The sequence below is a fragment of the Cinclus cinclus genome, chromosome 3 (genome assembly GCF_963662255.1).
Source record: "Cinclus cinclus chromosome 3, bCinCin1.1, whole genome shotgun sequence".
Classification (NCBI taxonomy): domain Eukaryota; kingdom Metazoa; phylum Chordata; class Aves; order Passeriformes; family Cinclidae; genus Cinclus; species Cinclus cinclus.
Window position 1 is genome coordinate 1,118,157 of NC_085048.1, and position 27,302 is coordinate 1,145,458.

Below are 27,302 nucleotides of genomic sequence, written 5' to 3' on the forward strand. Positions count from 1 at the left end.
TTCCCAAAGGATCCTCCCGGGATCCTTTCCCTGCTGGGAAGGGCAGGATTTGGGATTCCCATGGCCGGGACTGGAGCACATTCCAGAGGGACAAAGGCCAGAAAGGGTCAAATCCCAGCGGCCAAGTTGGGGACAAAGAGCCCTTCAGTGGCTCCAGGGACATCCCTTCCGTGCCTGGCACTGGCGGCTCCTTTGAGATTCCCGGGATCCAAGCACTTCCCGGGATCTCACCCCCTCCATGGATCAAATCCAGGGGCTGGGAATGGCTCTGGGAAGGTCACACCTGGATGTGGCTCCTGTCCCCCATTTCAGGAGTGGCTTTTCAGGGATGGAGTTTGGGATCAAATCCTGGAGTTGGGAATGGCTCTGGGAAGGTCACACCTCGAGGTGGCTCCTGGCCCCCATTTCAGGAGTGGCTCTTTTTAGGGATGGAGTTTGGGATCAAATCCTGGAGTTGGGAATGGCTTTAGGAGCTCTGGGAAGGTCACACCTGGATGTGGCTCCTGTCCCCCATTTCAGGAGTGGCTCTTTTTAGGGATGGAGTTTGGGATCAAATCCTGGAGCTCTGGGAAGTCACATCTGGAAGTGGCTCCTGTCCCCCATTTCTAGAGTGGCTTTTTAGGGATGGAGTTTGGGATCAAATCCCAGAGTTGGGGACGCTTGGTGGCCACCATCCCTAAGGATTGTCCCCCTCCATCCTGGATGCTCCAGTGCTGGAATTTTCTAGTTTTTTTGGGTTTTTTTTCCAGGGGCGTGTGCTGATCCTGAAGAAAGGAGGTTCAGGAAAATGAAGTCCTGGAAATTTGGGATTCCCCAAGGAAATGGGAACCTGCGGGTCCTCATCCCTTTTCTACCCATGCCAAATCATTCCTGGGATCAGTGGGATCATCTTCAGGGAATCCTCGGAGCCTTTTCCCGAGGGAAAGGAGAGCTGGGATTTGGGAAAGGGCTGGAGGGCCAGGAGCCAGGGAATGGCTTCCACTGGGAAAGAGGAGCTTGGGATTTGGGATCTTGGGAAAGAATTCCTGGCTGGGCTGGAATTCCCAGAGAATCCCTGGATCCCTGGCAGTGTTCGAGGGTGGGTTTGGATCACCCTGGGATCATGGGAAGTGTCCCTGGGATGGGATTTCAGGTCCATGGATCCCATCCCAAACCATTCCGGGATTCTGGGATCCGGGACACTCAGCATCCATCCCTGATTGATTTTTATGGAATTCAGGGATGGACAAGGGAAGGGAGACCCTTCCTGGAGTCCTGAATTCCCAGAGAAGCCCTGGATCCTGAAATTCCTTCCTGGAGAGGAGTCGGGATGGGGATGGATCCAATGCCAGGCTGGGAGAGCTGGGAATGTGCAGCTGGATCAGGGAAGGATCCAGGGAATCCTCGGAGCCTTTTCCAGAGGGAAAGGAGAGCTGGGATTTGGGAAAGGGCTGGAGGGCCAGGAGCCAGGGAATGGCTTCCACTGGGAAAGGGGAGCTTGGGATTTGGGACCTTGGGAAGGAATTGCTGGCTGGGCTGGAATTCCCAGAGAATCCCTGAATCCCTGGCAGTGTCCAAGGAAAGGTTGGATCACCCTGGGACAGCGGGAAGCATCAGGATTGGGATGGGATGGGATGGGATGGGATGGGATGGGATGGGATGGGATGGGATGGGATGGGATGGGATACAGGGATGGGATGGGATGGGATGGGATGGGATGGGATGGGATGGGATGGGATGGGATGGGATGGGATGGGATGGGATGGGATGGGATACAGGGATGGGATGGGATGGGATGGGATGGGATACAGGGATGGGATGGGATGGGATGGGATGGGATGGGATGGGATGGGATGGGATGGGATGGGATGGGATGGGATGGGATGGGATGGGATACAGGGATGGGATGGGATACAGGGATGGGATGGGATGGGATTGAAGCTCCTTCCCATCAAAGCCATTCCCTTTCCAGGATTCCCATCCCTCGGAATGCCGGTGGCTCCCAGGAATCCCAGAGAAGCTCCTCGGGAGGCTCCAGCATCTCCCAAATTCCCCCAAATCCTTGGGATGCTCCGGGTACCAGGAGGGAGGGGAGGGGCGGGGCAAGGGCGCGGTGTCGAGCGCTGATTGGTCAGAAATGACATCATCGATTCTAAGCAGCCAATGGGAAGCCGTCAGCTATGGAAGCCCCGACCCAAATCCTGGGAGGGTCCCGGGGGGGGGATCCCGGGAATGGGGTGGGAATTATGGGAAAAACGGGGAATAAGTGATGGGATTTTTGTTGGAAAACCGGGATGGGAATGGGAAAAATGGGGTGGGGAAAATGCGGGGAAATAAATAAAAATAAATATGAAATAAATGTGAAATTAATTTGAAATAAATTAAAATAAATTATAAATGACAAATTAAATTAAATTAAATTAAATTAAAATAAAATAAAATATTTTTCCATTTAAAAATAAACATTGAAATAAGTCAATATTTATGAATTTAAATAAATTAATTAATGCAATTTAAATGAATGTATCTATTTATAGATACATTTATATATAGAAATAAATAAATTTAGGGATAGATTTAAATTAAATGCAAAAAGAAATACAAAATCCATTTAAAATCAATTTACTCAAAAAAGAAATATAAAATAAATTTCAAATAAGTGTAAAAAGAATTATAAAATTACTTTTAAAAATACAGAATTAATATAAATTTAATATAAACATAAACGTCCAAAAATATGACATAAAACAAATATAAAATTAAATACATCTCCCCCCAAAACACAAGATAAATTCAAAATAAATGAAAAAAAAAATTATAGTAAATAAATGGGTGTGATTGAATAAATATAAAATACTTACATAATTTTTATAATATCAAATAATATATGAAATAAATATAAAAAATAAATAATCTACTTAAACATAAATAAATTAAAATTTTTAAATTAAGATAACCGTTTAAAAAAAAAGTAAGCGTAAAAAAAAAAATAAACAAAAATAATAAATAAAAGCTAAAACATAAATCTAAAAAACAAAAATGGAAAATGAAAATAATAATACAATTATAAATAATAATAAAAATAATTTTCCAATAAAAGTGAAAATAACAGTCAATAAAAAAAAATAATTGGAACATTTTGGAAATGCAACAATTTTACAATTAAAGTTGAAATGAAATCTAGAAAAGAAAAATAAAAATTAATTTAGAATTGCTTAAAATAAACGACAAAACCAAAAAATAATTTAAAAACCAGGAAACAACGTCTGAAACTGAAATTAAGTCAAAGCCCTTAAAAATAAAACCAAATTTTTAAACAAAGAAAAAAAAAAAAAAATCAACGAGACCCTTCCAAGCAAGAATCCACTTTTTTTTTTTTTTTTCCGGGGTGGAATTCCAGTTTTTGGGATGGAAATGCTGCAGAGGAGCCCCTCAACCCCCAGCAGAGCTTCGCCCACATTTATCCTCCAACATTCCCGGGAGAAATGGGAACAATTCCAGGCCTGGCATTCCCAAACGCATCCCAAACGTACCTAAGGGGGCGTTGGGATTGCCCAAAATTCCCGGAAGTGCCAGGATTATGGGGTGATGGGAATTGTTGGGATTGGGATGGGATTGGGATAAAACTGCATTGGGATTGGGATTGGGTTTGGGGATTGGGATTGGGATTGGATTGGGATAAAATGGGATTGGGATTGATATTGGGATTGGGATGGGATAAAACAAGATTGGGATTGGGATTTTGATTGGGATGGGATGAAATGGAATTGGGATTGGGATGGGATAAAGCAGGATTGGGATTGGGACTGGAATTTCAATTGGGGTTGGGATTGGATTGGAATAAAACGGGATTAGGATTAGCATTGGGATTAGGATTAGCATTGGGATTAGGATTAGGATTAGGATTAGGATTAGTATTGGGATTGGGATTGGGATTGGGATTGTTATTTGGATTGTGGAAAAATGGGATTGGGGAAAACGGGTTTGGGATAAAAGGGGATTGGGAATGTGGTTGGGACTAGGATTGGGGTTGGGATTGGGATTTTGATTGGGATGGGATAAAACGGAATTGGGATGGGAAAAAAAACAGGATTGGGATTGGTATTGGGATTGGGATTAGGATTGGGATTAGGATGGGATAAAACAGGATTGGGATTGGAATTTCAATTGGGGTTGGGATTGGATTGGAATAAAACAGTTAGGATTGGGATTGGGATTGGTATTTGGATTGTGGAAAAATGGGATTGGGGGAAAACGGGTTTGGGATAAAACGGGATTGGGATTGTGGTTGGGACTGGGATTGGGATTTGGATTGTTCCTGGGATCGGAGTGGGATGGGAATGCATGATTTGGGTGGGATGGGATAATGAGATGGGGAAATGGGATGGGAATTTATGATTGGGATTGTATGGGATTTGGTTTGGGATTGGGACAGGATGGAAATGCAGGATTGGGGTGAGATGGGATAAAATGGGATTGGGATTCGGATTGGGATTGGATAAAACGGGATTGGGATGGGATGGGATAAAACAGGATTGGGATTGGGATTTGGATTGGGATTGGGATTGGGATTGGGATTTGGATTGGATAAAATGGGATTGGGATGGGATGGGATAAAACAGGATTGGGATTGGGATTGGGATTTGGATTTGGATTGTGGAAAAATGGGATTGGGGGAAAATGGGTTTGGGATAAAACGTGTTTGGGATAAAACGGGATTGGGATTGTGGTTGGGACTGGGATTGGGGTTGGGATTGGGATTGTTATTGGGATCGAAGTGGGATGGGAATGCATGATTTGGGTGGGATGGGATAATGGGATGGGAAAATGAGATGGGAATTTATGATTGGGATTGGGTGGGATTTGGATTGGGATTGGGACAGGATGGAAATGCAGGATTGGGGTGAGATGGGATAATGGGATGGCATGGGAATGCAGGATTTGGATTGGGATTGGGATTGCAGGATTGGAAAATGGGATGGAATAATGAGATGGGATAATGGGACGGGATAATGAGATGGGATAATGGGACGGGATAATGAGATAAATGATGCGATGGGATCCAGGGATCTGGGATGCTCCCTCTGCGTTTCCTCATTTCCCGTATCCCGGGATACGCCATGGGAGGATCCCGGGGTGGGCCCCGCTTGCCTCCAGCTCCAAGATTTTGTTCTCCCTTTTGTTCTCCCTCCGGCAGCTCCGGAGCAAATGGTGGGAAACCATGGAAACCACCCGCTCCCGTTGGAATCTGGGTGGGAACAAAGTAGGAAAAGTCAGGATGGGCCACCCAGGCCCCTTCCCTTTCCCCATGGAATCACCTGAAATCCCAAGGACTCGCCTGGTTTCCGGAAAAAAAAAAACTGGGCGGGATCAACTCCGCATAAAAACTCCAAACTGCCTCCATTTCCCAACACATCTTCACTGGATTCCCGGAGCTGGGAGTTCCAGGAAAAGCGCGTCGGAGGGATAAAGCCATGAGAAAAAGAAAAAAGGGTGGAGGAGGGGGGATACCCCCAGGGATGTTCCCACCGATGGTTTTCCGTGCGGAGGGGATGCACCCCGTGTCCGGCCAAATCCTGTGGGATTTTCCCATTCCAAGAGCCGGGATAAGGATCACCGTTGTCAGCAGGGAGTCCTTGATCCCTGAAAACTGCAGGAAAAGCCCTCAAATGGTAGATTTCCTCATGTGACAGGGAAATCTCTTCTTCCCAAATCCTTCCCAGCTTGGATCCGTGACAGGCAGAGAAATTTGGGATTTGGGAACAGAACCACACAGGGAGAGTTTATTAATATTTATTAACGATAAAAACGGGAGGCATTACAAACAAATGTTCTTTTTATCCCTGCTGCTTTTTTTTTTTTTTTTTTTTTTTTTTTTCCGGAAAAGCACCTGGAAAATCCCACCAGGAGGCCTAGGTTGGGATATCTTCATGGATACGGACACGGAGCGGGCAAATCCGGAGGGTCTTCGCCTTGGTACCTCCCTGGGGCCCTCCCACGTAAAAATACGGGAATACGACGCCACTAAACTTCTCATGGAATGTGTAGATGTGGCTCTGGTGGTCAGCGTCGTAGAAGGACAATTCCCCCTCGGTGCAGTCCAGCTCCACCCGGATCCGCCGGAGATTTCCCGGAGCCGCTTCCGAACGCACGGTGTTGGATGCTCGGCACTCGTCTTTCCCGGAAAGGTGGTAGATGTACCAGAATCCAGAGCGGGAATCGTGGTGGAATGTCCAGTCGGATCCTCTGTGGGGCCGGGACACGCCCACCCTCCAGTTGGTCAGCCCGCCCAGGTCCACTTCCCACGTGTGGAAGCCTTCGGAGAAGCCGCGGGATCCCAGGATGCAGGGGGCGGAGGTGAAGCGCTCCGGGTTTTCCACGGAGAGTTTGTAGCCGTGGTTGGAGACGCTGGAGAGATCCTCGGAGACGGAGAGCCAGCCGGCAGCTGAGTTGGGATCCAGGCTGAATGGGACTGGGAGGGAATGGGAATGGTTTTATGGGATGTTGGCAGATGGGCAGGGATCCATTCATCCCTGTGTGCACCCCTCCGTGGATCTATCCATGGATTCACCCATCCATCCATCCATCCATCCATCCATCCATCCATCCATCCATCCCTCCGTCCATCCATCCGTCTGTCCATCCATCCGTCTGTCCAACCATCCATCCATCCATCCATCCATCCATCCATCCATCCATCCATCCAACCATCCAACCATCCATCCATCTGTCCGTCCAACCATCCATCCATCCATCCGTCCGTCCGTCCATCCATCCATCCATCCAACCATCCATCCATCCATCCATCCAACCATCCATCCATCTGTCCGTCCATCCATCCATCCATCCATCCATCCAACCATCCATCCATCTGTCCGTCCGTCCATCCATCCATCCATCCAACCATCCATCCATCCATCCATCCAACCATCCATCCATCTGTCCGTCCATCCATCCATCCATCCATCCATCCATCCATCCATCCGTCCGTCCATCCATCCATCCATCCATCCATCCATCCATCCGTCCATCCATCCATCTGTCCGTCCATCCATCCGTCCATCCCTCCATGAACTCCTTCATGGATCCACCCATGGATCCAACCATCTGTCCCTCCATCCATGGATTCATCCATCCATCCATGGATCCATCTCACCCATCCCAATCATTCCATCTCTCCATCCATGGATCCATCCATCCCTATCCACAGATTTGTCCCTAACCCACATCACCCCTGGGAAACACACATTCCCAGGTTTCCCTTTTGGTCCGCCTCCCTTGGAGTTCTCCAGTCCCCAGTCCAGGTCCATCACAGCTCCATGTTTCCCATCTTTCCAGACCCCACAACCACCCTTTTTAGGGAAGAATTCATTTCCACGTTTCCCATCTTCTCACTCCTTGGAAAATCCCGCTCTGGACATTCCTGGCTCCTCACCCGCCTTGATGGTGTCCAGCATCTTCTTCCACACGTTGTACTGGAGCGATCCCAGGTACCTGGCCACGTCCAGGAGCATTCCCAAGGGAACAGGTTCCGGCTCCTCGGCCGTGCAGGCGATCCTAGAGCAGGGATTGACCACAGGGAAAAGATTGGGATGAGGCTCCCGACATCCCGTGGTTCAGCAGGAATTTCCCGACACCGCCCGGCATCTCCCAAGCTTGTTCTCCCTCAATTCCCACAAAATCTGGGATTTAATGCTTCCCACAAACCCTGAAATTCTGCTTTGGATCCCATCCCCCAGTCCTGCTGGGAGCACCCAGGGGACATCCAGAACCTCCTGGACTTGGAGGGGAGACTGGAATTTTCTTGGAGCAGGGACCTCGTTCCCAGAATCCCGTGGACACAACGGGATCAGGACCTACCTCCGCTTGCGGTTCTTGTGGGTCTGGAAAAGAAAAGAGGAGAAAACCGGGAATCAGATCCTGGCCGCCACCGGAATCCTGACAGACAACGGATCACTCAGGGGAGGCGGGATCCAGGAATCCCGGTGGGAATTACCATCAGGAATGTGTAGTCGTCCTCCTTGAGATCCGCCTGGAGCTGCCCGGCCTCGTTGAGCAGGGCCTGGCTCTCCTCGGCCAGCTGCTCCATCTTTCCCTGGATCAGATCCTGCTTCCGCCGCGTCTCCTCCCAGAGCTGCTCCAGCACTGCCTGCTCCTCATCCCGCAGGAATTTGTGCAGCTTCTCGAATTCCCACTTCACCTGCCGCTCCAGCCGCGCCGATTCCGCCTGGGAATGGCAGCACATTGTTCCAGCTGGGAACATCCGCGTTTCCCTCCAGAGCGCCCAATTCCCTGGGGTCTGATTCCAGGCACCTCCAGCACTCAGGGATTCCGTGGGACGATGCTGCCCGAATTCCCAAATTCCTGTCCCTGCTTCCCAAATCCCCACCGCTTGCTTCTCTCAGGATGGGATCAGGGCTTTGCTCTGCATTCCCAATCTGGGTTGGGATCAATCCCACCTCTGGAGCACCCAAATTCCCTGAATTTGCTTTTCCTGGAGGTGTCCAAGCAGTTCCAGCACTCATGAATTCTCTGGGATCACACTGGCCTTCCCAAATTCCCATCCCTACTTCCCAAATCTCCATCGCTCTTCTTTACCAGGATGGGATCAGGGCTTCATTCCAGCTGCATTCCCAATCTAGATCGGGATTAGTCCCAGCTCTGGACCACCCAAATTCCCTGGACTCCCCCTTCCCAGAGCTCAGGGATTCACTGGGATCATGCTGCCCTTCCCAAATTTCTACTCATGCTTCCCAAATTCCCACTACTCTCCTTTCTTGGGATGTGATCAAGGCTTAACCCCAGCTGCATGTGCAGGATTGGGATCAGGATCCGGATGGGGATTGGGATCGATCCCAGCTCCAGGAGGGAACACACACCTCATTGTGCCGGGAGATGGATTCGTAGGAGCGCCGCACGGTCCCAAAATCCTTGGCCTTTTCCCGCAGGGAAGACTCCATGTTCGCCAGCTTGGCCTGTGGGGAGGAGATGCCCTCAGGATTCCCGAATTCCAGGGATTTTCCCATGTGGATAAACTACCCCCGGAGCAGGATTGGTGGAGTTGTGCTGCCCTTGAGCTGGGAGGAAGAGGAGCTTTGCTCCATAGGGAATGCTCCTCCCTGGTTTTTTAGGGATATCCCATCCCTGCCTGTTCCAGTGCTGTGGGCAGTCCCATTCCCATTCCTGTTCCTGTTCCCATTCCCCATTCCCGTTCCTGTTCCCATTCCTGTTCCTGTTCCCATTCCCCATTTCCATTTCTGTTCCCATTCCCATTCCTGTTCCCGTTCCCATTCCCATTCCCATCCCTGTTCCCATTCCCGTTCCCATTCCTGTTCCTGTTCCCATTCCCATTCCCATCCTTGTTCCCATTCCAGTTCCCATTCCTGTTCCCATTCTCCATTTCCATTTCTGTTCCCATTCCCATTCCCATCCCCATCCCTGTTCTCATTCCTGTTCCTGTTTCCATTCCCATTCCTGTTCCCAATCCCATTTCCCATTCTTGCTCCAAATCCCATTCCCATTATTCCCATTCCTGTTTCCATTCCCACCCCCAGTTTTTCCCGCCGTATTTGAAATCCAGCGGGATGAGTCAGGGTGGCACTGGCTGTTTCCCAGCGTGTCCTGGCGGCATTCCCAGCTCCTGGCTGCATCTCCTCCTCCTCCTCCTCCTCCTCCTCCTCCTTCTCCTCCTCCCGGAATTCTGCAAGTCCCTAAAACCCCAACCCTGGAACAACCAGCACGGCCGGATCCAAGCTGGGATCAAGGAGCTGAAGGAATTCTCGGGAATAAATCACCCCGCTCCCTTTTCCCGCAGGATGATTAACCAGGATAATTAAAAGGCAGGAGAGAATCCTGCAGGGAAGCGTGGCTGTCTCATCCCTGCCAAATTTGGGACACCACAATTTTTTTTTTTATTTATTTTTTTTTTGTTAGGGATACCACTCCCTACCACCCACCCCAAATTCCCCTCACCCTGAAATCCGCCGCCGCTTCCCGCACCGGCCTCATCTTGTGCCCTTCGTGCTGCTTGGAATTCTGGCAGGCGAAGCACGCCAGCTCCTTGTCCTCCAGGCAGAAAAACTTGGGCTCCTCCTGATGGATCGGGCAGAGAGCGGCTCCGCGGCTTTTGCGCTGCCCTTCTTCCTTCAGGATCAGCTCCACCAGGTTGTTGAGGGTGTGGTTGACGCGAAGATCTTCCAGCGAGGAATTCTCCTTGCACAGGGGACACGCGTGGCGCCGGTTTTCCCAGGATTTGCTGAGGCAGCCCTTGCAGAAGTTGTGGCCGCACGGGAGGGTCACGGCTTCCCGGAAAGGGTCGTAGCAGATGGGACACAACAATTCCTCCTTCAGCTTGGGGCTGGAGGAAGATGAGGCTGCCGAGGTGCTGGAGCAGGGATCGGCTCCTTTTTCCATGCTGCGGGAATGATGGAGCGGGATTTTCCGGCTGCCCCGCTTCTGATGCAACCCGGCTCGGTTTCCTGCCGGTGACTCAGAGCCGCGCTGCCTCCCTCCCGCACGGTGACACCGCCCCGGGGCCGCTCTCGGGGGGGGCTCCGGCCCCGCGGTGACGGCGACAAAAGCGACCGGGACCTCGCCAGCCACGGGACCGGACCGAGACACTCGCCACGGACACGCTCGGGCCAGCCCCGGTGCTCGGTTCTGGATCCCGCAGGTCCCCCCCCCAAAACTCGGGGTTGCTCCAGTGCCCGGTTCTGGATCCCTCAAGTCCCCCCCAAAACTCGGTGCTGCTCCAGTGCCCGGTTCTGGATCCCTCGGTCCCGGTCCCGGTTCCCTCCTCCGGGGTTGTTCGCTGCCCGGACCGAGTCCCCCTTTCCTTCCCCAGGACAGCCCCGGTGCCCGGACCTGGACCGACACCCGGGGTTCTCCCCAGATTCGGGCCCGGACCGTGCCCGGACCGGTGTCCCCCGAACCCGGGGCAGTCCCGGGTGTCCGGACCTCCAATCCCGGGGATGCTCCTCTGCCGGGACCCCCAACCCCGGGGCCGTTCCGGTGCCTGGTCTCCCTCCTCCAACCCCCGGAACGGCCCCGGTCCCCCCAGTCCCGGTACCCGGTCCCGGTCCCCCACCCCGGACCCACTCCGGTGCCCGATCCCCCAATCCCGGTACCCGATCCCCGTTCCCCATCCCAGGACGGCTCCACGTGGCATCCCGGTGGCTCCCGGCCCTTCTCGGTGCCGCTGCCGGTTCCGGGGGTTCCCCGGGCCGGGTCCCCCGGTACCGGGGGTGGGTGGGGCTGGGTCTCACCTGGCCGAGCGGACCTGGCACCGCTTGCAGCGCTCCCTCCTCCGGAGCAGGCGGCGCGGGGGGCTCCGCTCGATTTCCCGAGGCATCCCGGTACTCCCGGTGCTCCCGGAGGGCGGAGCGGGAGCTCCGGGGGAGGTTCCCGGTACTGACCCGGCCTCTCCCGGTGTTCCTGGATCCGCCCCTTGCGCGGGTTCAACGCTCCCGGGCGGGAATTTAGGGATGCCCGAGATCCCAATATCACTTTTCCTTCAGGAATGGGGTTCCCGATGATTTCCCCCCACCCCACCCGGGATTTTCCAGGGGGCAGCGCCCAGCTGGCGTTGTGCCCGTTCCTGCTTTTCCCCTTTTCCCTATTTCCCACCCTCTCCAATATTCCTTGTTTGTTCGCTTTCCTGCCCCGGGGGTCGCGTGGTGCCCCCCAAAATCCAACCCCTAAAAGCCATCCCGCCATGGGAACCGGAAAAAGCCGAAAATTATCCAAGGAAAACCAAGCAACAGGGGAAAAAAATATTTGCTTGTTTGTTTTTTTGTTTTTTGTTTTTTTGGTTTTTTTTCCTTCCTGTGGAATTAGAAACTGTTGGAGCCGTGTTTTCCAAAGGCAGGGAGTCCAAGGTTAAAGATAAATCCGCACTGGGAATGAACGAGATTTAACTTGTGGGAACAGAAAGGGTGGAGGCTGGCAGGGATGGGAAAAAAATCCCTCCTGGAAAAAAAAAAATCTTACCCTCTGGAGCGGCTTTTTTTTTTTGGGGGGGGGAGGGGGCATCCCGGGCTGGAATTGTGGGAATTTGGGATAGGTGTGGGACAGGGAAAGGTGGTTTGGGGTTGGGGTTTTGTTTTGATTTTTTTTTTTTTTTTTTTTTTTTTTTGGGTGGGGAAAAGGTTGGAGGGGGAAGCAGAAAGGATCATGGAATTATTTGGGGTGGAAAAACCTCTGGAATCAGCAAATTCCCAGCAGTGCCAAGGCCACCACGGATCCCTGTCCTCCCAAATCCACAGGGATTTGAAATCCTGCCAGGAATCCCGCAGCTGTGCCGGGGTTGGAAAAAACCCTTCCCAGGCAGGAATTGTTTCCAGGTCCTTTCCCAACAGGCAAAATTCCAGCCTTGAGCATTCCGCGGGTTTCCCATGGATCCTTGGAGTTGTCAGGGATAGATGGGATTTTGGGGAAGGAATTCTTCCCTGGGAGGGTGGGGAAGGCCTGGGATGGAATTCCCGGAGAATTCCTCTGGCTGCTCCATCCCTGGCAATGTCCAAGGAAAGGTTGGAGCATCCTGGGATCTTGGGAGGTTGGAATGGGATGGGATTTAAGCTCCCATCCCGGAATTTGATGAATCCATGATCCCACAATTTTGTGGCGCTTCCCACGATTCCAAGAATTCCCTGGTTTGTGGGGACGCCTGGATGTTCTCCCATTCCCGAGCTGCTCCACACACAGATCCAGGTTTGGGAATGTTTTATTATCCCCTGCCAGGAATCCCTGCCTGGCACTGGCCATTCCCAGGTTTAGATCCATCCCGGTGGGATTTGTGGCTGGAATATCCCCAGGGATGGGAGACTGAGCTCACCGGCCATTTTCGGATCCCAGATATTCCTCCAAGAGAATTCCCAGCTCCGAGTTCTGCTGCTGCAGTGTGATGGCCTCGGAAAAGAGCTCGGATCTCCGGGTCAGCACTTTACTGGGAAAGGGACACCGGGATAATGTGGAATTGTCCCCGGGATTGTCCCCAGTCCTGCCCTGTCCTCCCCCAGGCACTCACTGATATTCCAGGAGTGCGGCTCCGAGCGCATCCCAAAGTTTGAGTGTCCGCTCAGGAATGATGCGGGTCAGGGCTTCCCAGTATTCCCCATCCTTGGAGTTGTCCCGGACCTCCTGAATCTCCCTGGGGGTTCCTTCATCCCTGGGGATGGAAAACAAAGCTTTGGGATGGAGGAGAAACCTCGGGATGGAGGAGAAACTTCGGGATGGAGGAAAAACCTCGGGATGGAGGAGAAACCTCGGGATGGAGGAGAAACTTCGGGATGGAGGAAAAACCTCGGGATGGAGGAGAAACCTCGGGATGAAGGAGAAACCTCGGGATGGAGGAAAAACCTCGGGATGGAGGAGAAACTTCGGGGTGGAGGAAAAACCTCGGGATGGAGGAGAAACCTCGGGATGAAGGAGAAACCTCGGGATGGAGGAGAAACTTTGGGATGGAGGGAAAGCCCTTGGGATGCTGAACAAATCCCTGGGATGGAGAAAAAACGTTTTGGATTGCACAAAAAAATCCTGAGATGGAGAACAAATCCTTGGGATGGAGAAGAAATTCCTGGGAAGGAGAACAAATCCTTGGGAAGGGGAATAAAACTTTGGGATGGAGAAGAAACTCTTGGAATGGCAAACAAATTCCAAGGATGGAGAAGAAACTCTTGGGATGGAGAACAAATTTTAGGGATAGAGGGAAAACCCTTGGGATGGAGAACAAACCCTTGGGATGGAGAAGAAACTCTTGGAATGGACAAAAAAATTCTGGGATGGAGAATAAATCCTTCGGATGGGGAAGGAACTCTTGGAATGAAGAACAAATTCCTGGGATGAGGAAACGATCTTGGAATGGACAACAAATTTTTGGGATGGAGAACAAAATCTTGGGGTGGAGAACAAACTCTTGGGATGGAGAAGAAACTCTGGGAATGGAGAAGGAATTCCTGGGAAAGAGAACAAATCTTTGGGAAGGAGAACAAATCTTTGGGATGGAGAAGAAACTCTTGGGATGGAGAAGGAATTCCTGGGAAGGAGAAGAAATCCTTGGGAAGAACAAATCTTTGGGATGGAGAAACTTCAGGAATGGAAAAGAAATCCCTGGGAAGGAGAACAAATCCTTGGGAAGAACAAATCTTTGGGATGGAGAAACTTCAGGAATGGAAAAGAAATCCCTGGGAAGAACAAATCTTTGGGATGGAGAACAAACTCCATCTTTCCCCTCCCTTCCCGGGTCCTGGATCATCTCCTGCCTGGTTATTCCCAGCCTTGGGAATCTCTTGATCGCTCTGTAGTGGAGTAAGGAAGGTTGGGAAGCTCTTTCTCCAAGCAGGACAATCCAGGAATTCCCAGGATATTCCCTGGATTCCAGTTTGGCTCCACCCCAGTGCCACCAGCCCCGCTCCATCCCTATTCCCACCTCAGCTTGGCAAAATCCCGGAGGAATTCCTTCAGGATTTTCAGGACATCGTCCTTTATGATGGACCGGGTGGGAATGGAGCTCTCCGGGGATTGGAATTCATCCCTCTGGAATTGGGATCTGCCATTCCCACGCTCCTGAGCCGTACCCATGGAATTTTCTCCTGCCGTATCCTGGAGGGAGAAAAGCTGGATATGGAATTTTCCATATGAAGGGAGGAACACACCAATCCTCCTTCCTGGAATTCTTGGGATTCCTGGATTCCTCTGATCTCCCCTGGTGATCCCACCTGGCTGTCGGTCACTTCCTGGTATCCGTAGTACAGGAAAAATTCCAGGAGTTTCCGTAGCTCATCCTCATCTTCAATCCGGAGGGTCTGGAAAAGCGGGAATTCCATCAGTGTTCCTTGGGGTGGGGGAATGAAGGGAAATTTCCAGGAGAAGAGGAAAATGCGGGATAAGGAAGGAATGGTGTGGGATATCAACCAGGAATATCCATGGATGGGAAAATCTGGGAAAAGGCTGGAGGAATTCTGGAGGTGTTGGAATCCTTGGGATGCAGCTGGGAATCTGGGAATCATGGATTGTTCTGGGTGGGAAGGGACCTCAAAACTCATCCCATTCCCTGGGCAGGGGCACCTTGCATGATCTCAAACCTTGGATATTCCCAAAGATTCTCTGGGAATTCCAGCCCAGCCAGGAATTCCTTCCCAAATTCCTCACCATTTTTTTTTGGGGGGGGGGGGAATTTTGATGGATTTTTTTGTGATTTTTGGGTGATTTTGGGGAAATTTTTTGGGATTTTTTTAGGATTTGATGTTTTCTCCAGGATCTGGGGATTTTTGAGAGGGGATTTGGTGGGTTTTTTTGGGATCACCGGGATACCCTGGGATACCCCAGGAATTCCTTCCCATTTCCCCCTTTCCCAGGGAATTCCTTCCATTCCCAGCTCTCCCAGCCGGGCATTCGATCCATTCCCATCCCGACTCCTCTCCAGGAAGGAATTTTGGGAATTCCCAGGGAATTCGGACTCCAGGAAGGGTCTTCCTTCCCTTTTCCATCATTCCATAAAAATCCTTCAGGGATGGATCCTGAGTGTCCTGGATCCCAGAATCCCGGAATGGTTTGGGATGGGATCCATGGACCTTCAATCCCATCCCAGGGACACTTCCCACGATCCCAGGGTGATCCAGATCCACCCTTGGACACTGCCAGGGATCCAGGGATTCTCTGGGAATTCCAGCCCAGACGGGAATTCCTTCCCAAGATCCCAAATCCCAAGCTCCCCTTTCCCAGTGGAAGCCATTCCCTGGCTCCTGGCCCTCCAGCCCTTTCCCAAATCCCAGCTCTCCTGGAGTCCCTTGAGGATCCAAGGATTCCCTGGATCCTTCCCTGGTCCAGCTGCACATTCCCAGCTCCACATCCTCCAGGTGCCGAGCATTCCAAACCCAGTCCCTGGAGATCCAATCCCAGCTCACCTCCAGGATGGCTCGCAGTTGCCGGACGCTGTTCCTGGGTCCCACCACCTCCCGCAGGGGCCTCAGGAGTTTGTTTTCCACCAGGAATTCCTTGGGAAGAGGGGACAGTGCCACAGTGAGCGTTCCCAGCACTCATTCCAAAGGGATCCACAAAAAAAAAAAAAACAACAAATGGGGATCGGATCCCGAGCTCCAGCAGCGCTCACCGCCTCCTCGCTCAGGAGCTCCAGGATATTCCGGAGGGTTTCCCTGGAGACCTCTGGCCGGGATGTGTCTCTTTCCTCGGCCCTCTCCTGGTTTTCCTTCCTTCCTTCTCCACTTCCCGATCCTTTCTTCTTACTCCTCCTCCCTCCCTGCTCCCGTTTTCCAGACTGGATCCCTGAAAATCAGAGAGGGGCAATGGGAGCAAAAAAAAAAATCTTTGGGTTGTGTTTCCCGGGAGTCGCCGGGAATCTGTGGAAAACAAGGCTCCTGGAATGAGAGCTGCTTCTTGGGATTGGGAAAACCAGGAAGAAAAACAGGAAAACCAGGAAAAAATCTACACTGGGAATATCCCTCGGAACGAGCCAGCTCAGGGCTGACGACTCCTGGAATATCCCACCTGTAAATCCCAAGGACCGGAGGGACACGGGAGCTTTTGCCGGAGGAAGTTTCCGAGGAATTTACGGATCCCACCTTCCAGCAGTGCCGTGGCCACCTGCATCGCGTCCCTCTTTTCCCGGCGGCCTCCCAAGGGTCCCACGTTATCCATGAACCAGAAGTGAGGCTCTTCCCACGGCATTCCCAACTGTTGGACGTGGATGATCCGATCGGCATCCAGCGCTTCCCGGATCAGCGCTTTGGCCTCTTCCTCGTTCACGATCCAAACCTGCCGGAATTTCTCGGCGCTGCTGCGAGCCAGATCCCTGTGGAAAATGATCCCGAAGGGATCAGATCCCGCTCTGCTCTTCCAGAGGTTCCACGGGGCCGGAATTCCAAGCGCTTCCCACCTCATGCGGCTCTGTGTCTCCTGGAACTTCCCCATGATCCGCTCCAGCTCGGAATCCAGGCTCTGCTTTTCCTCTTGGAATTTCTTCTCCTGGTTGGCCATTTTGGTCCTCAGGAGGCTGAGGGATGTCCGGAATCTGGGAAGGGACAAAAAGCCTGGATTTGGGAATGCTCAGACGTGGGAAATCTTTCAGGAGAGGGAGGAGATTCCCAGGATGGGTTTTTACCGGTTGATTTTCCGTTTCTGCAGGGATCGGAGCGTGGAATTTTCCACGTCCAGCTGCCGGAGCACATCCAGGTTGTATTCCAGCTTCACCTGGTTCAGGTGGTAAAGTCCTTTCATCTGCCGGAGTTTCTTCTCCAGGTACTGGAATTCCACAGGGGGGGAAAAATGAAAAATCATCGCAAAGAGAAGCCTGGAATTTAGGGAAAACCCAGTGAAACTCCCTGAAGGGTTTGGATTCCTCAGGAAGAAAAAGCTGGATTTAAATCCCAGCAGGCCCAAGGGGTTTTTTTTTTTTCCCCTTTCCAGAGGATGGAGGAAAGCCACGATCCAGGGGTTAATTCCCAAAATTTCACCTCAGGCAGTGACTCAAAGGCAAATCCTAAACAACCATCAGGGATGTCCTTCCCAATTCCAGGGTCTCCCAGCTGGGAATTCCCACCCTAAATCCCAGTTCCAGCTCCAATTTTTGCTTCCAAGATTTCCCCCCCCCCTCCATGTACAGTGGGCACAGGGAATTCCTGCTCCTCCTCCTCCTGAGGGAATTCTGCACTTGCTGGGATTAATATTGGGATATTTTACACCTCTCTGGGGAAGAAAAAATTCCTAATATCCCATAGAAAACTTTCCCTGGAAACAGCCTAAGGGATTTCCCCATGATTTTCCCTGTTCCCAAGGCTGCTCCCAAACTGGGATAAAGACATGGAATACGAAGAGGGAAAATTATCTCCAGAGCCTCCTCCAGCCACAGCTCAAGGCTTTTTTCCCAATGTTTCCCATCTTTCCAATGGCCCCACGGCACTCCCTGGGAATGCTGAGCTCTGTCCCGAGACAGCTCCGATTCACATCCCACGCTTTCAGGTTATCGGGAATTGAGGGAGTAGAGCTGCTGGAGTGAGTCCAGGGAATGCCATGGAGCTGCTCCAAGCCTGGAGCCAGGCTGGGAGAGCTGGGAATGTGCAGCTGGATCAGGGAAGGATCCAGGGAATCCTCGGAGCCTTTTCCCGAGGGAAAGGAGAGCTGGGATTTGGGAAAGGGCTGGAGGGCCAGGAGCCAGGGAATGGCTTCCACTGGGAAAGGGGATCTTGGGATTTGGGATCTTGGGAAGGAATTCCCGGCTGGGCTGGAATTCCCAGAAAATCCCTGGCAGTGTCCAGGGAAAGGTTGGAGCACCCTGGGATCAGGGAGATTTTGGGATTGGAATGGGGTGGCATCTGAGGTCCCTCCCAGCCAACCCATTCCATGATTCCCAGTGGTGATTCCATGATCCGGGGCCTTTCCCAGTACCTGCACATCCTGCTCCAGCTGGAATTTCATGCTGTCGTAGTTTTCCACACTCTCATCCTGCAGCTCGTTCAGCTGCTTCTCGAACTCCAGCGCCTTGTCCATCTGCTCCCGCAGGAACTGCAGCTGAGGGAACAAGGAGAACCTCATCCAACCTCATCCAACCTCATCCCACTTCATCCAACCTCATCCAACCCCATCCAACCTCATCCAACCTCATCCAACCCCATCCAGCCCCATCCAAGCCCATCCAACCTCATCCAACCTCATCCAACCTCATCCAACCTCATCCAACTTCATCCAACCTCATCCAACCCCATCCAACCTCATCCAACCTCATCCAACCTCATCCAGCCCCATCCAAGCCCATCCAACCTCATCCAACCTCATCCAACCTCATCCAACCTCATCCCACTTCATCCAACCTCATCCAACCCCATCCAACCTCATCCAACCTCATCCAACCTCATCCAGCCCCATCCAAGCCCATCCAACCTCATCCAACCTCATCCAACCTCATCCAACCTCATCCAACCTCATCCAACTTCATCCAACCCCATCCAACCTCATCCAACCTCATCCAACCTCATCCAAGCCCATCCAACCCCATCCAAGCCCATCCAACCCCATCCAAGCTCATCCAACCTCATCCAACTTCATCCAACCCCATCCAACCTCATCCAACCCCATCCAAGCTCATCCAACCTCATCCAACTCCATCCAACCCCATCCAACCTCATCCAACCCCATCCAAGCCCATCCAACCTCATCCAACCTCATCCAACCTCATCCAACCTCATCCAACCTCATCCAACCTCATCCAAGCCCATCCAACCTCATCCAACCTCATCCAACCCCATCCAACTTCATCCAACCCCATCCAAGCTCATCCAACCTCATCCAACCCTATCCAAGCCCATCCAACCCCATCCAACCTCATCCAAGCCCATCCAACCTCATCCCACTTAATCCAACCCCACCCAACCTTATCCATCCCCATCCAGCCTCATCCATCCCGATCCTAGCTTGTTCCCACCCTAATCCCAAAAATTCCAGCTCCTTCCTGATGCCTTCCCCACCAGAACTGATCCCAGCATTCCAAGCAGGGCCTTGAGGGGCTGGAGCACGTCAAGGGAAGGAAAATGATTGGGAATGGGGCTGGAACACCAGGAATGGCTGAGGGAGCTGGCAAAGGTGCTCAGCCCAGAGAACAGGAATTCCGGATGGAGCTTTCCCTCTCTGGAATTCCTGGGAAAAGTTGGAGCAAGGTGGGATCAGGCTCCGCTCCCATGGGATAAGAGTTAAAGTTCCAGAGGAATTTAGTTGGATATTGGGAACAAATCCCGCATGGAAAGGGTTTTCCAGCCCCAGAAGGTCTGCCCAGGGCAGGGTGAAGTCCCCATTCCCAGTGGGATTTAAATTCATGTGGGTTTGGCCCTTGGGGATGTCGATCCATGCTGGGAATGCTTGGACTGGGTCTTTCCAGAGGGATTTTCCACCCTCAGCGATTCCAACCATCCCAAATCTCCCATGGGATTCACCTCCTGCTCGTTGTGGGCCTGGATGGCCTCGTTCCACCTTTTCCGGTTGTTCTCCAGCATTTCCTGCCTCTCCTCCTCGAATGTTTTCTGTGGAAGAGACGAAAATTCCACACCGGGATCTCAGGGAATGAATGGGAACAGCCGGGCACTGACGCTTCCCAAAGTCATTCCCAGCTCCTCAGATCCCCAAATTCCAGTCTCGTTCACCCAGATTTCATCCCAGCACTGCAACTCCGAGGTTTTCTTCCTTAAAAGATAAGGAAGTTTTCCTTATCTTATTTATCTTATTTAATTATCTTATTTAAAAGATAAATGAGGTTTTCCTGCTTTTTTCCACCCAGTTTTCCTCCTTTTTTCCACCCAGTTTTCCTGCTTTTCCCCCTGTTTTTCCCGGGAATCGGTTACCTCGATCTGCCGGATGTGGTGCCGGTGGGTTCGGAGCATATTCCTGGTCTGTTCCTCCATCCTTTCCAGGAGCACTCGGATCTCGTCCGCCTGCTCCTTCAGGGCCTGCTCGTACTGTGAATCCTTGGCCTCCAGCTCCTGGGAAAAATGAGGGAGACAGAGGTTGGAATCACCAGGGATTCAGCAGGAATCGAGCAGGAATCCTCATGGAATTATCACGGAGTGGTTTGAGTGGGAAGGGACATTAAGGATCATCCAATTCCAATCCCACCATCTCAAGGTGCTCCAGATTTTTCTTGGACATTCCCAGAGATCCTCTGGGAATTCCATCCCAGCCACTCTCCACTCTCCCAGCCGGGAATTCCTTCCCAAATCCCCCTTCCCCCTTTCCCAGCTCTCCCAGCCTGGCATTGGATCCATCCCCATCCCGACTTCTCTGGGAAGGAATTTTGGGATCCTGGGGCTTCACTGGAAATTCAGGACTCCAGGAAGGGTCTCCCTTTCCTTTTCCATCCCCAAATTCCATAAAAATCTCTCAGGATGGATCCTGAATGTCCTGGATCCCAGAATCCCGGAATGGTTTGGGATGGGATCCATGGACCTTCAATCCCATCCCAAGGACAAATCCCATGATCCCAGGGTGATCCAGATTCACCCTTGGACACTGCCAGGGATCCAGGGATTCTCTGGGAATTCCAGCCCAGCCAGGAATTCCTTCCCAAGATCCCAAATTCCAAGCTCCCCTTTCCCAGTGGAAGCCATTCCCTGGCTCCTGGCCCTCCAGCCCTTTCCCAAATCCCAGCTCTCTTTTCCCTCTGGAAAAGGCTCCGAGGATTCCCTGGATCCTTCCCTGATCCAGCTGCACATTCCCAGCTCTCCCAGCCCTGGAAGCAGCCCTGAGAATTCCCAAATACCTGCTGGAGCTCTCGGATCATCTGGTTCTTCTCCGCCAGGAGCTGCTCACACTGATCCTGCTGCTGCTGCAGCAGCTCCCACAATTCCTGAGGGATCTTCAGGTCCCCCGCCAAGGCCCACTTGGAATTGATCTCAGCCAACTTTTCCATGCTGTGCTTGGCTTCCATCTCCAGCTTTTTCATCCTGTGGGAAGTGAAGGAATTAGGGAGCTGGGATAGGGCTGGAATTGGTCCAGACCTGGGGTCCTTCTCTTCCCTAAATTCCTTCCCAAAATCTCTTCCCAAAATCTCTTCCCTACGTCCCTTTCCTTCCCTAAATTCCTTCCCTTCCTTGAATTCTTTCCCTTCTCTAAATCCCTTTCATTCCTTGTATCCCATCCCTGTATCCCATCCCTGTATCCCATCCCTGTATCCCATCCCATCCCTGTATCCCATCCCTGTATCCCATCCCTGTATCCCATCCCTGTATCCCATCCCTGTATCCCATCCCATCCCTGTATCCCACCCCTGTATCCCATCCCATCCCTGTATCCCATCCCTGTATCCCACCCCTGTATCCCATCCCTGTATCCCATCCCATCCCATCCCATCCCATCCCATCCCATCCCATCCCATCCCATCCCATCCCATCCCACAATCCCCAGATAGAATTCAGCATGGAAAACCCCACGGAATTCCAACCATTCCCAGCACTTCCAAGTGCCACATCCCTGGAGCAGCAATGACTGCCTGGGAAGTTCTTCTTGGATCCACCCCCAAATTCCCAGATCCTGGAATTCCCAGCAGCTAGTTCCCTAAGGAGATTCCCACTGGGAATTCCCATGGAGCATCCTGCTCCATCTTGGAGCTGTTCCAAAGGCACGGATTTGGTGTTTCTTGGCTGATATCCCAAATTCCGGGAATGAGGCTGATGGAAAAGCAGGACAGGAGCAGCCAGGAATGATCCTGAAGGGGATCAGGGAATGCCAGAGGCTGGGAAGGCTTTGGAAAATCCCAGTAGGAAAGATTCCAAAGTCAGAGCAGGATGGGCAGGGCCTTTCCAGGAATGTGCTGAGGAATTCCAAGGAGGAATTCCAAGATGGTTTGGATGGGATTCAGGGACCTGAAATCCCATCCCATCCCATCACAAGCCCAACATCCCAGGGTGATCCAACCTTTCCTCGGACACTGCCAGGGATCCAGGGATTCTCTGGGAATTCCAGCCCAGCTGGGAATTCCTTCCAAAGATCCCAAATCCCAAGCTCCCCTTTCCCAGTGGAAGCCATTCCCTGGCTCCTGGCCCTCCAGCCCTTTCCCAAATCCCAGCTCTCCTTTCCCTCGGGAAAAGGCTCCGAGGATTCCCTGGATCCTTCCCTGATCCAGCTGCACATTCCCAGCTCTCCCAGCTCCTGGCATTGGATCCATCCCCATCCCGACTCCTCTCCGGGAAGGAATTTCGGGATCCAGGGGCTTCACTGGGAATTCGGGACTCCAGGAAGGGTCTCCCTTCCCTTTTCCATCCCTGAATTCCATAAAAAATCCATCAGGGATGGATCCTCAGCGTCCTGGATCCCAGAATCACAGAATGGTTTGGGATGGGATCCATGGACCTTCAATCCCATCCCAGGGACACTTCCCACAATCCCAGGGTGATCCAAAACCACCCTCGGACACTGCCAGGGATCCAGGGATTCTCTGGGAATTCCAGCCCAGCCGGGAATTCCTTCCCAATGTCCCACCCCATGCTCCCCTTTCCCAGTGGGAATTCCCTTCCCTCCAGCCCTTTCCTAAATTCCAGCTCTCCTGGAAAACTCCGGAAAACTCTCTGGGCCAGGTGGGATTCATGAGCTCATTGTCGGCCTCAATTTCCCATTAGAATCTGGCAGAATTCCCAAACTCCCGGCTCCTTCCCGCTCACCTCCTCCTCTTCTCCTCCCCTTCTTTTTCCCGCCTCCGTGATTCCCGAAGATCCGCTTCCACCTGGACGTTCGTCAGCAGCTGCGTCCCATGGAAAAGGAGCTTGGCCAGGACCTGCCAGGGAAGGGAAACGCTGGAAATTTGGGCCGGGAATGCGCCAATCCCGGATTGCTCCTGTCCATGAACTTTTCATGGGAATGACATTCCAAGGATCCAGCCCCAATCCCAGTCCTTGGAAGTTCCTCTCCCGGTTTTTGGTCCATAAAGGATGAAAAACAGGGATAAGGATGGATCCTAGGGGAAATTCCCACGGGATCCCAAATCCCAGTTCTGGGGTTTCTTTTCCTGTTTTTTGTCCCATCAAGGGAACACCCTGAAGGAAAACCAGGGATAAGGATGGATCGAAGAGGAAATTCCTACCGGATCTCAAATCCCAGTCCTGGATTTTTCTCTCCTGGATTTTTGTCCCATCATGGGGACAACCAGAAGGAAAACCAGGGATTAAGAGGAATCCAAGAGGAAATTCCCACTGGATCCCAAATCCCAGTCCTGGGGTTTTTCTCCTTGATTTTTTGTCTCATCAAGCCAACACCAAGGAGGAAAACCAGGAATAAGGATGGATCCAAGAGGAAATTCCCATGGGATCTCAAATCCTACTCCCGGATTTTTCTCTGCGGGATTTTTGTCCCATCATGGGGACACCAAGGAGGAAAACATGGAACGAGGAGGGATCCAAGAGGAAATTCCTACTGGATCCCAAATCCCGGTCCTGGGGAATTTCTCTCCTGGTTTTTGGCCACAGAGGATCCAAACCATGGATAAGGATGGATCCAAGAGGAAATTCCCATTGGACCATTCCTCACCTTCCCCGTCTCCTCGATCACCTTCAGGCTCTTTCTCTCCTCTTCCTCCTCCTCCTTCTCCTCTTCCTTCTCCACCTCCTCTCCAACCGCTTCCCTGGGAGAAAAACAGGGATAAATTGGGATCTTTTCCACCCCAACCTCTTCCCAGTTCTCGGAAAGGACCTGGATCCAATCCCAGTAGGCACGCTGGGATCTCTCTCCCCATCAGGAGGTTCCCGTGGGAAGCAGGAAGCTGGGAACAGCATTCCCAAGGGAAAACGGGATCCAGGATTCCCCCTCTGGAGCTGGGAATGCTGCCAGGAAAGTGGGATCAGCCCCTTGGGAAGAGGGAGGGAATTTTGGGATCGGGAAAGGGTTTGGGAATGGGAAGAAGGAGCCTGGAGGGCTGGGAATGTGATAAATGGGATTCCATGGATTCGGAATTCCTGTTGGGAATAGGATCCACAGGGAACATGGCAAACAAAATTCCATGGAATTCCTGTTGGGAATCGGATCCACAGGGAATGTGACAGATGAAATTCCAGGGACTGGGAATTCCAATTGGGAATTCCTATTGGGAATAGGATCCACCCCTGGGTCAGGCTGGTGGAAAACGGGGCTTTCCGTTCCAATTTTCCCTAAAAACAGGGAAAAGTGGGATCCTGACCCAGCCTCAGCTCGGGATCTGCTGGGACTGGGAATGGTGATCCCTGGAATTGGGAATCTCCTCCCAGGGTGATCCTTGAGCTCCTGTGGGATTTGGGAATTTGGGATTTGGGATCCAGGGCAGGCTCTGGGGACACTTTGGGGACAGTCCTGGGTCCCTGTCCCCTCCCAGCTGCCACTGCAGGAATGTTCTGGGAGCTGGGAAGGGGTTTGGGATGGATCCTGAAACTCTGGGATTGGGTTTGGGAAGAATCCTGAACATCTGGGATGGATCCTTAGCCTTTGGGATGGATCCTGAGCCTGGAATTTGGTTTGGGATGGATCCTGAGCCTGGAACTGGGTTTGGGATGGATCCTGAGATCTGGGATTGGTTTGGGATGGATCCTGAGCCTGGAACTGGGTTTGGGATGGATCCTGAGATCTGGGATTGGTTTGGGATGGATCCTGAACCTTTGGGATTGAGTTTGGGATGGAGCCTGGGGTTAGTTTGGGACGGATCCTGAACCTTTGGGATGCATCCTGAGCTCTGGGAATGGGTTTGGGATGGATCCTGGGCCAGGGATTTGGTTTGGGATTGGATTCTGAGGCATGGGAATGAATTTGGGCTGGATCGTGAGCCTTTGGGATTTGGTTTGGGATGGATCGTGAGCCCTTGGGATTTGGTTTGGAATGGATCCTGAACATCTGGGATTGGGCTTGGGATGGATCCTGAGCTGTTGGGAAGGATCCTGAGCCTGGGATTTGGTTCGGGATGGATCCTGAGCCTTTGGGATTGGGTTTGGGATGGATCGTGATCCTTGGGATTTGGTTTGGGATAGATCCTGATCCTTGGGATTGGGTTTGGGACAGATCCCAATCTCGGGTTCATCTTTGAGCCCCGGCTCGGGTTTAGGGTGAGCCCCTGAGCTCGGGCCCCGTCCCACTTCGAGCTGGGGACCCCCCTGCCCCACCCCCTCTGGAAAACCGGGAGAATCCTGCCGGGAACGGGGACTCGGACCCTCCCCCGCTCCTCACCGGCGCCGGACATCCACGCGGCTGCGGCGGGCGGCGATTCGCTGCTGGCGCTCCCGGTTCGAACCGGGCTCAGCACCGGGACCGGCATCAGCACCGGGATCGAGCTCAGAACCGGGACCGTCATCAGCACCGGGATCAGGCTCGCGATGGGATTCGGGATCGAGTTTGGGCTCGGGCTCTGCGAGCTCCGATCTCGAGGCCGCGGCCGCCCCCTCCTGCGGGGGCTCCATGGCGACACCTGAGCTCAGGTGCGCACGCGTCACTGCGCATGCGCGGGCACGGGGAGCGTCCCCGGTTGCCAAGCAACGGGTGGGCGGGGCGGCATCGCCAGGGCCCCGCCGCGCATGCGCAGCGATCTTCCCCATTCCCCCCCCTTGCCAAGCCACGCGTGGGGGCAGTATCATCTCAGCGCTGGGGCGCATGCGCAGAGACGGAAGCGTCGCTCGTTGCCAAGCAACGCGGGGGAAAAATGTAAGTTTTTCGTTGCTTAGCAACGGTGGGAGCATCGTGGCTCCGCCCACTTCCCAATTTTCCAAATCCTGGCGCGTTTCCGTGGGATGCACCGGGGAAAAATGGCACGGGGAGAGCTCGTGCCGCTACTTCTCACTGTGATCCGACCTCAGGGGGTCGGGGATGGGGTTGGAATTAAGGAGAGGGGCTGGGATGGAATTCCCAGAGAAGCTGTGGCTGCCCCTGGATCCCTGGCAGTGTCCAAGGAAAGGTCTGAGCAACTTGGGAAAGAGGAATTCCCTGCCCATGGAATGGGATGGCATTGAAGGTCCATGGATCCCATCCCAAACTATTCCAGGATTCTGGGATCCAGGACACTCAGGATCCATCCCTGATGGATTTTTATGGAATTCAGGGATGGAAAAGGGAAGGGAGACCCTTCCTGGTGTCCCGAATTCCCAGTGAAGCCCCTGGATCCCGAAATTCCTTCCCGGAGAGGAGTCGGGATGGGGATGGATCCAATGCCCGGCTGGGAGAGCTGGGAATGTGCAGCTGGATCAGGGAAGGATCCAGGGAACCCTCGGAGCCTTTTCCAGAGGGAAGGGAGAGCTGGGATTTGGGAAAGGGCTGGAGGGCCAGGAGCCAGGGAATGGCTTCCACTGGGAAAGGGGATCTTGGGATTTGGGATCTTGGGAAGGAATTCCCGGCTGGGCTGGAATTCCCAGAGCATCCCTGGCAGCGTCCCAGGACACTGATCCCACTCCCCATTCCTGGGATGAGCTTTTCCAAAGCCTCCTCAGGCTCCGGGATAATCCGTTTTCCCCCATCTCGAGCTCTAGGATTCCTGGGAATTCCATGGATTCCATGAAAGGCAGGGAAGAGATCTCTCCCCGCTCAGCATTCCCGGGCCTCTGCCGCCTCCGGGATGTGTTGCCATGGGGTTGCCATGGAATTTGTATCCGCAGTTTCCATGGAAATCGCGGGAGGCTGGGAATGGGATATGGGGGGTGGGAGGGGGAGGGGAGGGGGCGCTTCCTGGGCCCCACATGGAAAAAAAATTTCCAGGCCTTCCCGACCTCTGGTTCCCCAAATCCTCCTATTTTCTCTTCCTGGAGATCCCAGGGAATGTTCACTTTCCAGGGAATTTCTCCCCTGATGGGGCTGGTTTGGGGGGGCTCAAGGAGTTGGGAATGTTCCAA

The 27,302-nt window shown here is 52.6% G+C and overlaps 2 protein-coding genes across 2 annotated transcripts; both read right to left on the reverse strand.

Annotated features, from left to right (window-relative positions):
- Positions 1 to 5,735: 5,735 nt before the first annotated feature.
- TRIM35 (tripartite motif containing 35) lies at positions 5,736 to 11,329 on the reverse strand. The gene is given in 9 exon segments (XM_062490768.1): positions 5,736 to 6,451; positions 7,415 to 7,536; positions 7,840 to 7,862; positions 7,976 to 8,206; positions 8,859 to 8,954; positions 9,952 to 10,446; positions 10,449 to 10,691; positions 10,843 to 10,957; positions 11,244 to 11,329. Coding segments are annotated over 9 exon segments (1,971 nt in total). The 3' UTR covers positions 5,736 to 5,891.
- Positions 11,330 to 12,807: 1,478 nt separating this feature from the next.
- Positions 12,808 to 26,075, reverse strand: DRC1 (dynein regulatory complex subunit 1). The gene is made up of 16 exons (XM_062490769.1): positions 25,654 to 26,075; positions 23,995 to 24,088; positions 23,133 to 23,245; positions 21,236 to 21,419; positions 20,322 to 20,459; positions 19,917 to 20,003; positions 18,379 to 18,501; positions 17,096 to 17,235; positions 16,871 to 17,005; positions 16,557 to 16,786; positions 16,088 to 16,260; positions 15,882 to 15,971; positions 14,694 to 14,780; positions 14,405 to 14,577; positions 13,004 to 13,144; positions 12,808 to 12,922 (listed from the first exon to the last, which is right to left on the reverse strand). Exons 1-16 carry the CDS (start codon positions 26,073 to 26,075, stop codon positions 12,808 to 12,810), a joined length of 2,445 nt encoding a protein of 814 aa, XP_062346753.1.
- Positions 26,076 to 27,302: the final 1,227 nt, after the last annotated feature.